We start from the raw sequence: 12,724 nt of genomic DNA, 5'->3' as shown, positions 1-12,724 counted from the left end.
CGTCAAACTACATGGTGTTAGGGACTTGTAGTTCTTTCTGTCACCGACCTACTTACTGATCGACCCTCCCCATGGCTCTGATTTGCGCTCTCGTGCTGCCGATCAAAGGGGCGCTCAGGACACTGAACATAGTTCATACAGTAAATATTTGGGTTTTTACTGCGGACTGTGCTGTCTTCATGGTCGATGAGAGGAAAGGCTAATGCAAGGGAGAATAACCTCAAGGACTGAGCACCAACCCAAGGGGAAAGGTTTAGAATAGCCCGTGTATGCAAATATGGATGATCTAAAGCACCAAGTTATGATAAATCAGTTCGTCCTGACTGCTGGATGCGCCGCAGACCAAGCGAAACAGCTTCTACAAGCGGCACATTGGCAGTTCGAGGTATGGGAACCTTTTCTTGTTGACAATGGGTTTGGTGCATGGAAGATAGATCAGTTACAGAGATCAGTCTGTGTCTGTTTCTCAGAGTCATTAATTAAATACATCTAATTAATACAGTAATGCCAATCATTTGTAAAATAATCTTTACAACATCCCAGTAGGCTAATGCTATTATGCAATGAAAATGTAGCTAACTATGGTATTCAGCAGCCTAATGGCACAATGTAACATTTTCACAGCAGATAGTATAATATCAATTTAGGTTGTATTTGTCTGCAATAGGCTATCATATGTGTAATGCACACTGGACTGTTGCTTATTGACACATATATTTTATTTTTCAATAGACTGCATTAAGTGCCTTTTTTCAAGAAACCAATATTCCATACAGTCACCATCATCAAATGGTAAGTATAGAAAACCTACAGTATTATTGTTAATAATGAATAATTTATGTATTATTATTATTATTACATTATTATGATGATGATGATGATTATTGCAACATCTATGATTATATTTATATTCATGCCCCTGTCGTCCGTGTCCGCCATGTTGTACCCACACACAAGCCTGACAAAAATAAACACACGTTGGCCACGTTGTTCATAGTGCCTTGTCATGTACTGTAGCATATTACTTACTGTGTTATTTCACATGAACGGTGACATGATAGGCTGCTATGTTTCTAATACTTATAGTCGTCAAATGAAGTCATGTGAGTTATGGATGATCTGTACTGCTACTATTCTTTTTCTTGAATCGAAGCCTTGAAAATGTGTCTTGTGGGGGAGGGTGGTTCCAGAAAAAGTGAACATTGTTTTAGTAAAAAATAAATTTAAAAAAGGTCAAAATAAATAAATAAAATGATTTCAGGGCTACAGCACTTATGATACATACTATACAAAACATACAGTTGAAGTATACATACACCTTAGCCAAATACATTTAAATTCAGTTTTTCACAATTCCTGACATGTAATCCGAGTAAAAATTCCCTGTTTTAGGTCAGTTAGGATCACCACTTTATTTTAAGAATTTGAAATGTCACAATAATAGTAGAGAGAATAATTTATTTCAGTTTTTATTTCTTTCAGCACATTCCCAGCGGGACAGAAGTTTACATATACTCAATTAGTATTTGGTAGCATTACCTTTAAATTGTTTAACTTGGGTCAAACGTTTCTGGTAGCCTTCCACAAACTTCCCACAATAAGTTGGGTGAATTTTGGCCCATTCCTCCCGACAGAGCTGGTGTAACTGAGTCAGGTCTGTAGGCTTCCTTGCTCGCACACGCTTTTTCAGTTCTGCCCACAAATTTTCTATGGGATTGAGGTCAGGGCTTTGTGATGGCCACTCCAATACCTTGACTTTGTTGTCCTTAAGCCATTTTGCCACAACTTTGGAAGTATGCTTGGGGTCATTTGGAAGACCCATTTGCGACCAAACTTTAACTTCCTGACTGATGTCTTGAGATGTTGCTTCAATGCCATATATTTTGTGAAGTGCACAAGTCCCTCCTGCAGCAAAGCACCCCGACAACACGATGCTGCCACCCCCATGCTTCACGGTTGGGATGGTGTTCTTCGGCTTGCAAGCTTCACCCTTTTTCCTCCAAACATAACAATGGTCATTATGGCCAAACAGTTCTATTTTTATTTCATCAGACCAGAGGACATTTCTCCAAAAAGTACGATCATAGTCCCCATGTGCAGTTGCAAACCGTAGTCTGGCTTTTCGATGGCGTTTTGGAGCAGTGGCTTCTTCCTTGCTGAGCGGTCTTTCAGGTTATGTCGATATTGGACTTGTTTTACTGTGGATATAGATACTTTTGTACCTGTTTCCTCCAGCATCTTCACAAGGTCCTTTGTTGTTGTTCTGGGATTGATTTGCACTTTTCACACCAAAGTACATTCATCTCTAGGAGACAGAACGTGTCTCCATCCTGAGTGGTATGACGGCTGCGTGGTCCCATGGTGTTTATACTTGCGTACTATTGTTTGTACAGATGAATGTGGTACCTTCAGGCGTTTGGAAATTGCTCCCAAGGATGAACCAGACTTGTGGAGGTCTACAATTTTTTTTCTGAGGTCTTGGCAAATTTCTTTTGATTTTCCCACGATGTCAAGCAAAGAGGCACTGAGTTTGAAGGTAGGCCTTGAAATACATCCACAGGTACACCTCCAATTGACTCAAATGTTGTCAATTAGCCTATCAGAATCTTCTAAAGCCATGACATCATTTTCTGGAATTTTCCAAACTGTTTAAATGCACAGTCAACTTAGTGTGTATAAACTTCTGACCTACTGGAATTGTGATTCAGTGAATTATACGTGAAATAATCTGTCTGTAAACAATTGTTGGAACAATTACTTGTGTCATGCACAAAGTAGATGTCCTAACCGACTTGCCAAAACTATAGTTTGTTAACAAGAAATTTGTGGAGTGGTTGAAAAACAAGTTTTAATGACTCCAACCTAAGTGTATGTAAACGTCCGACTTCAACTGTACATACATTGTCTTTTAATGACAGTGTTAAAATCTTGACACATGTATAACAGGACATTAGCACAGTTTATTCTAGGCTATTTGTCATATAGATTTTCCATTTGGCCAATAGATTTCCTCCTTCGAAACAACATCTGGCTTCATGAGCAATAAGATATCAGTTTATTTAGGTCTAGAACCTTACCTCTCATAACCTACCACTGGGTCTGCCATTTCCCAATGATCTCATCCTGCTCCTATTTTCATTTTTTCATTTTCAAACGGATGAAAATAAACAGGATGTGGGCAGACATTAGATTAGATAAGAAGCAGTGACATTGGCAATACATCTGGCGTGGTCTGTTTACATTAGGGGTTGGCTATCAGGCGTGGCATAAGGTTAAGTTGAGCCCCTTTCATTGACAATTGGTTGACAGGTTAACTACGGTGCAGTATGTGCCCACTGTGTCCTTAAACAGACCAGCGCAGAAAGGCCAAGCGTAGGAGAGGCCCGATGCACATGTAACATGATGTGGAGACATCTCAAGCTGGGGAGTGAGGTTACGAAATGAACTCTGTTACACCCACGGCTATTAAAGGAAGTGTTTTTGAAAGTGCTGTAGGGTATTGTTTCTGTTGTCAGTAGTGGTTGTGTTGTTATGAAGAGCACCGTGACCTTGGTTTAAAATGACACTTGTCACTTGAACAAGTTGACATGACAAACCAGCACCCGTATATTAATCTATCCCTGGCTGTATAACAAGGGACTGTGTTGGGTTAATTATTGACTCACTCTATGGTTGCTCATTGACCTGTTTGTGTTGGAGGTTGGTGAGATTGATTTGTTGATACAGGACACAGTAATGTAAGCTGTGTATCACGTGACACGTGATGTTTGAATTTCCTTTCGTTCATCTCGTTGGACAGTTGACCACGTACATGGAAACAGACATAGTGTATTGTGTCTGCGAGTTAGTGAAACAGCTCTGAAAAAGGTGCAGCCTCGCTAAAGACAGATTACCCATGATGCCCTCAACAATTTTATCTTGTAGATCACACGATGGAGGTCAGTGTTGAAACTCAACGTGCTTATGGGATGTTACATCCACGGATGATTGCGTCCCTTATGATTGAAATGCACATAGGGGTTTTTAAGGCTCATAAGGCATAGGCTGGTGGCAATATTGTAGACGTGTGGCTTATCACAATGTCCCAGTCAATGTCTAGGATGCCAGGAGGTCTGTGGCAGTCATGAATCGAGTCAGTTAAAGAGTCTTCATAACATCGTTCAAAAGAAACAGCTTTTGTAAACTGTACTACTACCCTTGTTATTCCTATTTGGGATTGGCTATTAGACGTTTAGTGTCTACATTTAGATGTGCTCTGATGCGGGATATACTTTTGAAAAGAAAATGTGTCTGTTTACAAGCCCTTTGAACAATGGTAGAGTAGACTGCCTGGTGTACAATAGCACATTTGTTTCAAATGGACAATGCTGGTTGGTAGGATGCAGGACTTTAGTACAGGGTACAGTTTGCCATTGTTTATTCTGAGCCACAAATATGGCAAACTGACAATAAACAATAGGAAAAGGGATGAGAAAGACCACACTCTCTAAAACAAGCTCTCTTGTACTGTTTCCCTGGCTGCAGCTGCTATTACAGGATCCATCCCTATCAAACAGGACTGTTTCTATAGCAGCTCCAGATGAGAAAATACACGGTCGGTCTCCTGTGTGTTTATGTGTACAGAGCCAGCTGATCTGACTGAGCAGCTGCCACACACTGAGGCCCACACCCTGTGTGTCCACATAGCTAACCCCTTCAACACCTTTCTCCTTATACACTGCTGATCTCTTTCAATGTAAAGCAGTGGAAACTCCCACACATACCAGGCTGTCTTGTTATTGTGGTCAGATAACAGAAGGCTTTTGTATTATATGTGTTTTTCAGCTGTACAGTTTTAACCGTTTTGTAAGCAGATGTAATATAAAAAAAATATAATTCTAAATCAAATCTTAGTGTCACGACTTCTACCGAAGTCGGTCCCTCTCCTTGTTCGGGCGGTGTACGGCGGTCGACGTCGCCAACCTTCTAGCCTTCACTGATAGATTTTTCATTTTCCATTGGTTTTGTCTTGTCTTGTCTTCCTTCACACCTGGTTCCAATCCCATCAATTACATGTTGTGTATTTAACCCTCTGTTTCCCCTCATGTCCTTGTCGGAGATTGTTTTATTGTATGTTATATGCAAGTCATGTGTCGGTGTGCGACGGGTTTTGTACCCACTTATATCATTTTTTTGTATATTTTGCTTTTTGGAGTTTTATGAGCACTTATTAAACGACTCCTTTTATACCAAGTTTGTTTTCCTGCGTCTGACTTCCCTGCCACCGACACGCACCCATTACAGAATCTCCGACCGTAACTATGGAGTCAGCAGGAGAGGGTACCCCGGCCATTGAGGTGGAGGAGCGTGTCCAGGAGCAAGCAGTTATGCTCTACCAACTTGGCGCCGCCATGGATCGCGTTGTCCAGAAAATGGACGGCTGAGAGAGACAGGGAGTTCTTCCAGGTCCTCCACCAGCACAACCGGGGTCTCCCCTGAGCGCCCCTTTCCCGCCTGAACCCAGTGGGATCCATCTATCCTTGCCCCAGGAGTATGACGGGAGGGCTGCGAACTGTCAGGGGTTCTCATTGCAGTTAAACCTCTATCTGGCCACCATCTACCCGGCTCCATCGGACCGCGAGAGGGTGTCCGCCCTCGTCTCGTACCTCACCGGGAGAGCCCTGGAGTGGGCCAACACCGTGTGGAGAGAGGGAGATGCGGCATTGGACCAGTTTGAGGAGTTCACCTGCCGTTTCCGGGCAGTCTTCGACCACCCGCCCAAGGGTAGAGTGGAGGGTGAGCGCCTCTACCATCTGAGGCAGGAGACGAGGAGCGAGGAGTGCCCAGGCGTTCGCCCTGGAGTCGACCATTACCGCTGCAGTCTGCGCGAGGACGTCCATCGGGAGCTGGCCTGCAGAGACACCACCCTCACGTTTGACCAGCTGGTGGACCTGTCCATCCGGCTGGACAACCTGCTGGCTACTCGCAGACGTTCAGATCGGGGTCTGGTGGTTCCATCCTCTCGCACTCCCTCTCCGATACCCATGGAGCTGGGAGGGGCGGTACGCAGGGAGACCATAGGGGGTTCACGAGCGTGTACCATCCGTGGCCGCAGAGGTCACACTGCCGGTCGGTGCCGGGTTGGTTCCTCTGGGAAGTGAGGCCGCAGGCAGTGCACTCTAGCGTCACCCCAGGTGAGCCGGCACCACCCTCACCCAGAGTCCTCTGTTGTTCATATGTATGTGTCTGTCACGTTCCCTGAGTTTTCCTCGCATTCAAATCAAATCAAAATCAAATAAATGTATTTATATAGCCCTTCTTACATCAGCTGATATAGCAAAGTGCTGTACAGAAACCCAGCCTAAAACCCCAAACAGCAAGCAATGCAGGTGCAGAAGCAGTCCCAGTATAAGGTGCTCGTCGATTCAGGCACGGCTGGGAATTTTATTGATAGAGCTTTAGCCTATAGTTTAGGGATCCCCATCGTTCCCGTGGATGTGCCCTTCCACGTTCACGCCTTAGATAGTCGACCATTAGGGTCAGGGTTAATTAGGGAGGTCACCGCGCCTTTGGGCATTGTGACCCAGGGGGGTCATACGGAGAGAATTAGTCTCTTCCTCATTGACTCTCCTGCATTTCCCGTGGTGCTGGGCCTACCCTGTTTAGTTTGTCATAACCCCACTGTTTCTTGGCCACAGAGGGCTCTCACGGGGTGGTCGCAAGAGTGCTCAGGTAGGTGTTTAGGGGTTTCCGTTGGTGTTACAATGGTGGTCCAGACCAGGTCTCCACTGTGAGCATCCCCACTGAATATGCCGATTTGGCTCTCGCCTTCTCCAAAAAGGAGGCGACTCAATTACCACCTCATCGACGGGGCGATTGTGCGATAGACCTCCTGGTAGACGCTGCACTTCCCAGGAGTCACATGTATCCCCTCTCACAGGCGGAGACGGAGGCTATGGAAGCATATGTCTCCGAATCCCTGCGTCAGGGGTACATTCGGTCATCCACTTCACCCGCTCCTCGAGTTTCTTTTTTGTGAAGAAGGAGGGAGGTCTGCACCCGTGTATTGACTATCGAGGTCTGAACCAGATCACTGTGAGGTATAGTTACCTGCTACCGCTCATAGCCACAGCGAGAGAGACAATGCATGGGGCGCGCTTCTTCACCAAACTAGATCTCAGGAGCGCTTACAACCTGGTGCGTATCCGAGAGGGAGACGAGTGGAAGACGGCTCGTACTTCGCAGAGTGCTTGGTCGCCTGTTGGCGCATGACCTGTACGTCAAGGCTGAGAAATGCCTGTTCTTCCAACAGTCCGTCTCCTTCCTAGGGTATCGCATTTCTACTTCAGGGGTGGAGATGGAGAGTGACCGCATTGCAGCCGTGCGTAATTGGCCGACTCCCACCACGGTAAAGGAGTTGCAGCGGTTCTTAGGGTTTGCCAGCTACTACCGGAGGTTTATCCGGGGTTTTGGTCAGGTGGCGGCTCCCATTACCTCACTGCTAAAGGGGGGCCCGGTGCTCTTGCTGTGGTCAGCTGAGGTGGACAGTGCTTTTAGTCACCTGAGGGCCCTGTTTACCTCGGCTCCCGTGTTGGCCCATCCGGATCGCTCTTTGGGGTTTATAGTGGAGGTGGACGCGTCCGAGGCTGGGATAGGAGCGGTGCTCTCTCAGCGCTCGGGTACGCCACCGAAGCTCTGCCCCTGTGCCTTTTTCTAGATGAAGCTCAGCCCGGCGGAGCGAAACTATGATGTGGGGGACCGGGAGTTGTTGGCTGTCGTAAAGGCCTTGAAGATGTGGAAACATTGGCTTGAGGGGGCTAAACACCTTTTTCTCATCTGGACTGACCACCGCAATCTGGAGTACATCCGGGCGGCGAGGAGACTGAACCCTCGCCAGGCAAGGTGGGGCATGTTTTTCACCCGTTTTGTATTTACCCTTTCCTACAGACCAGGCTCTCAGAACGTTAAGGCAGACGCATTCTCCCGGCTGTATGACTCAGAGGAGCGGCCCGTGGATCCCACTCCCCGCCTCTTGCCTGGTGGCACCGATAGTGTGGGAGCTGGACGCGGACATTGAGCGGGCATTGCGTACAGAGCCCGCTCCCCTTCAATGTCCAGCTGGGCGTCTGCACGTTCCATCTGCTCTCCGCATTCGGCTAATCTATTGGGCCCATACGTCACCCTCCTCTGGTCTTCCTGGTATTGGTTGGACAGTGCGCTGTCTTAGTGGGAAGTACTGGTGGCCCACTTTAGCTAAGGACGTGAGGCTTTATGTTAGCTCCTGCTCAGTGTGTGCCCAGTGCAAGGCTCCTAGACACCTGCCCAGAGGTAAGTTACAGCCCTTACCCGTTCCACAACGGCCATGGTCGCACCTTTTGGTTGATTTCCTGACTGATCTTCCACCTTCACAGGGTAACACCACGATCCTGGTTGTTGTGGATTGTTTTTCTAAGTCCTGTCGTCTCCTCCCTCTGCGCGGTCTCCCTACGGCCCTACAGACTGCGGAGGCTCTATTTACACGTCTTCCGGCACTACGGGGTGCCTGAGGATATAGTGTCCGATCGGGGTCCCCAGTTCACGTCGAGGGTCTGGAGGGCATTCATGGAACACCTGGGGGTCTCGATCAGCCTTACCTCAGGTTTCCACCCCGAGAGTAACGGGCAGGTGGAGAGAGTTAACCAGGATGTGGGTAGGTTCCTGAGGTCTTATTGCCAGGACCGCCCAGGGCAGTGAGCAGCGTTTGTGCCCTGGGCAGAGATGGCCCAGAACTCGCTCAGCCACTCCCCTTTCTCTCTTCCAGTGTGTATTGGGGTATCAGCCGGTTCTGGCTCCTTGGCATCAGAGTCAGACCGAGGCTCCTGTGGTGGACGTCTGAAAGTTGGCGCAGACCGTCACCGGGTCTGGCTCTTGACCCAAAATCTGCCCCTCCGCCTGCCCTGTCGGAAGCTGGGCCCGCGGTTTGTGGGGACATTTAAAGTCCTGAGGAGAGTGAACGAGGTATGTTACAGGTTACAGCTTCCCCCCGAATACCATATTAACCCCTCGCTCCATGTGTCTCTCCTCAGGCCGGTGGTGGCTGGTCCACTCCAGGAGTCTGAGGTGCGGGAGGTTCCTCCGCCCCCTCTGGACATCGAGGGGGCCCTGGCGTACTCCGTTCGTTCCATACTGGATTCGAGACCTCGAGCGAGGGGCCTTCAGTACCTCGTGGACTGGGTGGGGTATGGTCCGGAGGAGAGATGCTGGGTTCCGGTGGAAGATGTGTTGTATCCTTCTATGCTGTGAGATTTCCACTGTCTCCATCCGGATCGCCCTGCGCCTCGCCCTCCGGGTCGTCCCCGAGGTCAGTGCAGACTTGCGGCTGGAGCCGTGCGCCAGGTGGGGGTACTGTCACGACTTCCGCCAAATTCGGTCCCTCTCCTTGTTCGGGCGGTGTTCGGCGGTCGACGTCACCGACCTTCTAGCCTTCACTGATCCATTTTTAATTTTCCATTGGTTTTCTCTTGTCTTCCTTCACACCTGTTTCCAATACTATCAATTACATGTTGTGTAATTAACCCTCTGTTTCCCCTCATGTACTTGTCGGAGATTGTTTTATTGTATGTTATGTGCAAGTCATGTGATTTTGTACCCAATATTTTTGTATATTTTGTTTTATTTGGAGTTTTATGAGCAGTTATTAAACGACTCCGTTTATACCAAGTTTGTTTTCCTGCGTCTGACTTCCCTGCCACCGACACGCAACCATTACGCAACCATTACACTTAGGTCATTGTTTTATTGCCGCCATGTGTGTCAGGAAGTCTGTTATGATCACTTACAATTTATTGCTGTAATTTATTGCAATGCTATTGACTGAAGCAAATGTAGGCTACCAGTGATCTGCAAAATGCAAAAATACTTTTCTGAAGCAGCCAGCCTTATGCTAGTATGGCTGCTGCTGACCTGTTTTTTTTGTACAAAGACATGCTTGTCCTGAACTGAGCAATGCACATACTAGCTTTATGGTTCACTACGCATCATAAATGATTATGTTGAATAAAGGCATGTCTTGTTCCTATTGAAGCAGCTCAACGCTAATGCCTGTGGGAAATCCAATGTTTGTTCATTCATTCATTAACTCATTCATTCGTACTGCACCATAGAAACCTTAGAAATCCATGTGTGTGGGATACTCCACTAATGTTCTTATCAAGTAATAAGAATTTCTTTATTAGCCTGTGGACATCTTTTTCTTCTTATACATATTTCAGCTCTCATTAACAAAATGTAGTTAAATTGTCTGACAATCCTCCTAAAGAAATATGTTTACCGTAGTCAAAACCTGTTCTGAAGGCAAGCATGTGCCTTGGGGGGAGGGTATCTGTTTCCCCTAGTTCCACTACAAACCACATGACTGTTTGAGATATTGCATAATCTATTATGTGGTGGATATCCTGTCCACACAATGAGAAAACAGACAGTCTGGTAGCCTTCAGATGGTTGGGGTGAATCCTAACACTGGTTGCTTTGACGTTTTATGTCCTGGAAGGTACGATTCCTTTGGATCCTCTTAGGTTCTTACTCATGGAATGGTGTTTGTTTTGGCTGACTGGTCCTGTGTTTGACAGTCACAGAGCAGTCTCCTGAGGCCTGCTCTCTGTAGTGTCAGCTGAGAGGGCAGACTCAGGGCAGGATGTAGAATTCAGTGGAAAGACAAGGGGTCAGTCTGAGGAAGTTGGGCTTCGAAGGGAAAATATTTTTCCCTTTTCGCTTCCACAACTATTATGATGTAGGCACTTCTAAGGACCAGTTGAGGGAGGACATAAGTGTCAAGATGGTAAATCAAACCAAGCTTGTCAATTAGAACTGGAGACAATGCGCCAGTAATTACAAAAGTCAGTAGTGAAATATGTAATCAGAAATGCGTACAGATCGATGTTCTCTTGTTAATGGTTCTCTCCTTTCTCCACAGATGCACACTCCAGCCAACACACCAGCAACACCTCCAAACTTCCCAGACGCACTGACCATGTTCTCCCGCCTCAAGGCCTCAGAGAGCTTCAACGCCAGCAGTCCCATAGCCTCCATGGCGACCTCTCCTCCTCAGGTCAACTGGGCTATGGGCCCTTCTGCCCCAGGTCAGACCCAGCAGGGCCTGTGGACTTCTGGGCAGATGCCCTCTCAGGTGCCTCCCCCTGGGTGGCCCCAAGCCGTCACACAGCAGGCCTCCAGTGAACAGGCCAGCGTCACCATGGAGGCAGAGAGATGAGAGCACTGCAGGGGCCTCGCGATAACAAGAGGAACCAATATCGGGCGGTTCTCTTTGACAAAATGAGAAATGAATTGTCTGCAAGGGAGAGCAGAAAACCAAGTGATGTTGTGGACATGCACTGAGGACAGGAAGGAGGAATTATGAGCATACAGCTGATGAACATTCACATGACGCCACATTGTACAAATTTGCAGACAATTTTAGTTAGGCATACGTCTCATTTTTTTCCATTGATCTGAAACCAGAGACACAGGTGGACTTGTATAACTAGTGCCGAAGAAGGATCTTCTTGTTGTACACACCGATGTGTATGACAGTGTCATCTTTCCTTTGTCTTTCTGGAGTGGTGTCAATGGACTGGATGCCTTTGATACTGGGGGTGCACTGCATAAATAACATCATTCTTCTTGATTTTTTAACCAGTGTAAGTGTGTGAATATCATGTGTTCTAGTATTCTAATGTGCTTAGAAACCAACTTGGATCTGCTTTTTCAAACATTGGGCAATGACTTTGACTGTCTCACTCACACAATCAAGGAACACCAGCTAGCCAATCCAACTTATGTTTAATAAGCAACTTTGCAAACTGCTCCTCTTTGTATACAGTGTTTCTGTCTGCATTGAATGCTAAAGGATGTTATACTGCAATCATGGTTCAGTGTTTTTTGTATGATTTTGTTTTCAGCCACTAGTGTTCAGAGGAAAAGTGAGATAAAGGTTTCTGTCAGAGCGAGACTTCTTGCTTGATATTCCAGCTGTGCACCATCTCGAAGTAGCAGACAGATAGTTTTTGATACAGTGTTGTTGTTGCTTAAGATGGAAATCAACATATTAGGGGAAAATAATAGGGAAAATATATTTAAAAAAATATAGATTTAAAACATATAAATAAAAAATAATAAGAAAAAAAACTGCATATTTGGTGATGCTGTCTCAGGAACTCGGCTCAAAAATGTTTTGTCTAGGCACCTGATCATCTTTTTATTTTGTAAAATGGAATGAATATTGCAATTGAAAGGAACTGATACATTCAGGGAAGGACTCATCCAAACGTTTTCTATTCTACGATCTGTTAATCTGATAATCACACTAGTTTTGCTTTGCACATCGGTTAATCTGAACACACGCCTGTTCCGCAATGTTTTCCAAGAGACAGCTACCACAACAATTTTGTGGATTACCAGACAATTAATTATTTTGTGTTTCTGAATAAATATTGTATCTATTACACTGCATTAGATCTTGGAGTCTGACTCTATGTATCAAATGGCCATGGGGCTCTAATGGAACTATAACCCACAACATCCTGTGCTCTTTTAGTATTTCCCAGATGGCAGTTTATTTCTCTGCGGATGTTGAGTCCAGTGAGTTGGTATGACGCAATCTTCAGTCACACACATCAGGGAGAGATACACTGTTTAAAAAACAGGGGAAATGTGAAATGGTCTAAACAGATGAATGTTTGGCCTTCTCTCTCCATCCTTGGATTGATGA

At 46.1% G+C, this 12,724-nt stretch overlaps 1 protein-coding gene across 3 annotated transcripts; it reads left to right on the top strand.

The window, feature by feature from the left end:
• The first annotated feature begins 108 nt into the window (after positions 1–108).
• Positions 109–12,470, top strand: LOC112226071 (UBA-like domain-containing protein 1). Of its 3 annotated transcripts, XM_042307306.1 has the most exons (4): positions 109–385; positions 733–792; positions 9,045–9,354; positions 10,931–11,028. In XM_042307306.1, exons 1-4 carry the CDS (start codon positions 331–333, stop codon positions 10,983–10,985), a joined length of 480 nt encoding a protein of 159 aa, XP_042163240.1. In that variant the 5' UTR covers positions 109–330; the 3' UTR covers positions 10,986–11,028. The 3 variants fall into 3 exon arrangements, with proteins under 3 accessions (XP_042163240.1, XP_042163241.1, XP_024246056.1); XM_042307307.1 differs by lacking the exon at positions 9,045–9,354 and having other exon boundaries at positions 10,931–12,470; XM_024390288.2 differs by lacking the exons at positions 109–385; positions 733–792; positions 9,045–9,354 and adding an exon at positions 9,487–10,507 and having other exon boundaries at positions 10,931–12,470.
• The last annotated feature ends 254 nt before the right edge of the window (positions 12,471–12,724 follow it).

This window comes from Oncorhynchus tshawytscha, linkage group LG27, assembly GCF_018296145.1.
Source record: "Oncorhynchus tshawytscha isolate Ot180627B linkage group LG27, Otsh_v2.0, whole genome shotgun sequence".
NCBI classification, from domain to species: Eukaryota; Metazoa; Chordata; class Actinopteri; order Salmoniformes; family Salmonidae; genus Oncorhynchus; species Oncorhynchus tshawytscha.
The sequence above is the reverse complement of the archived record's forward strand: the minus strand, read 5'-3'. Positions and strand labels throughout refer to the sequence as shown.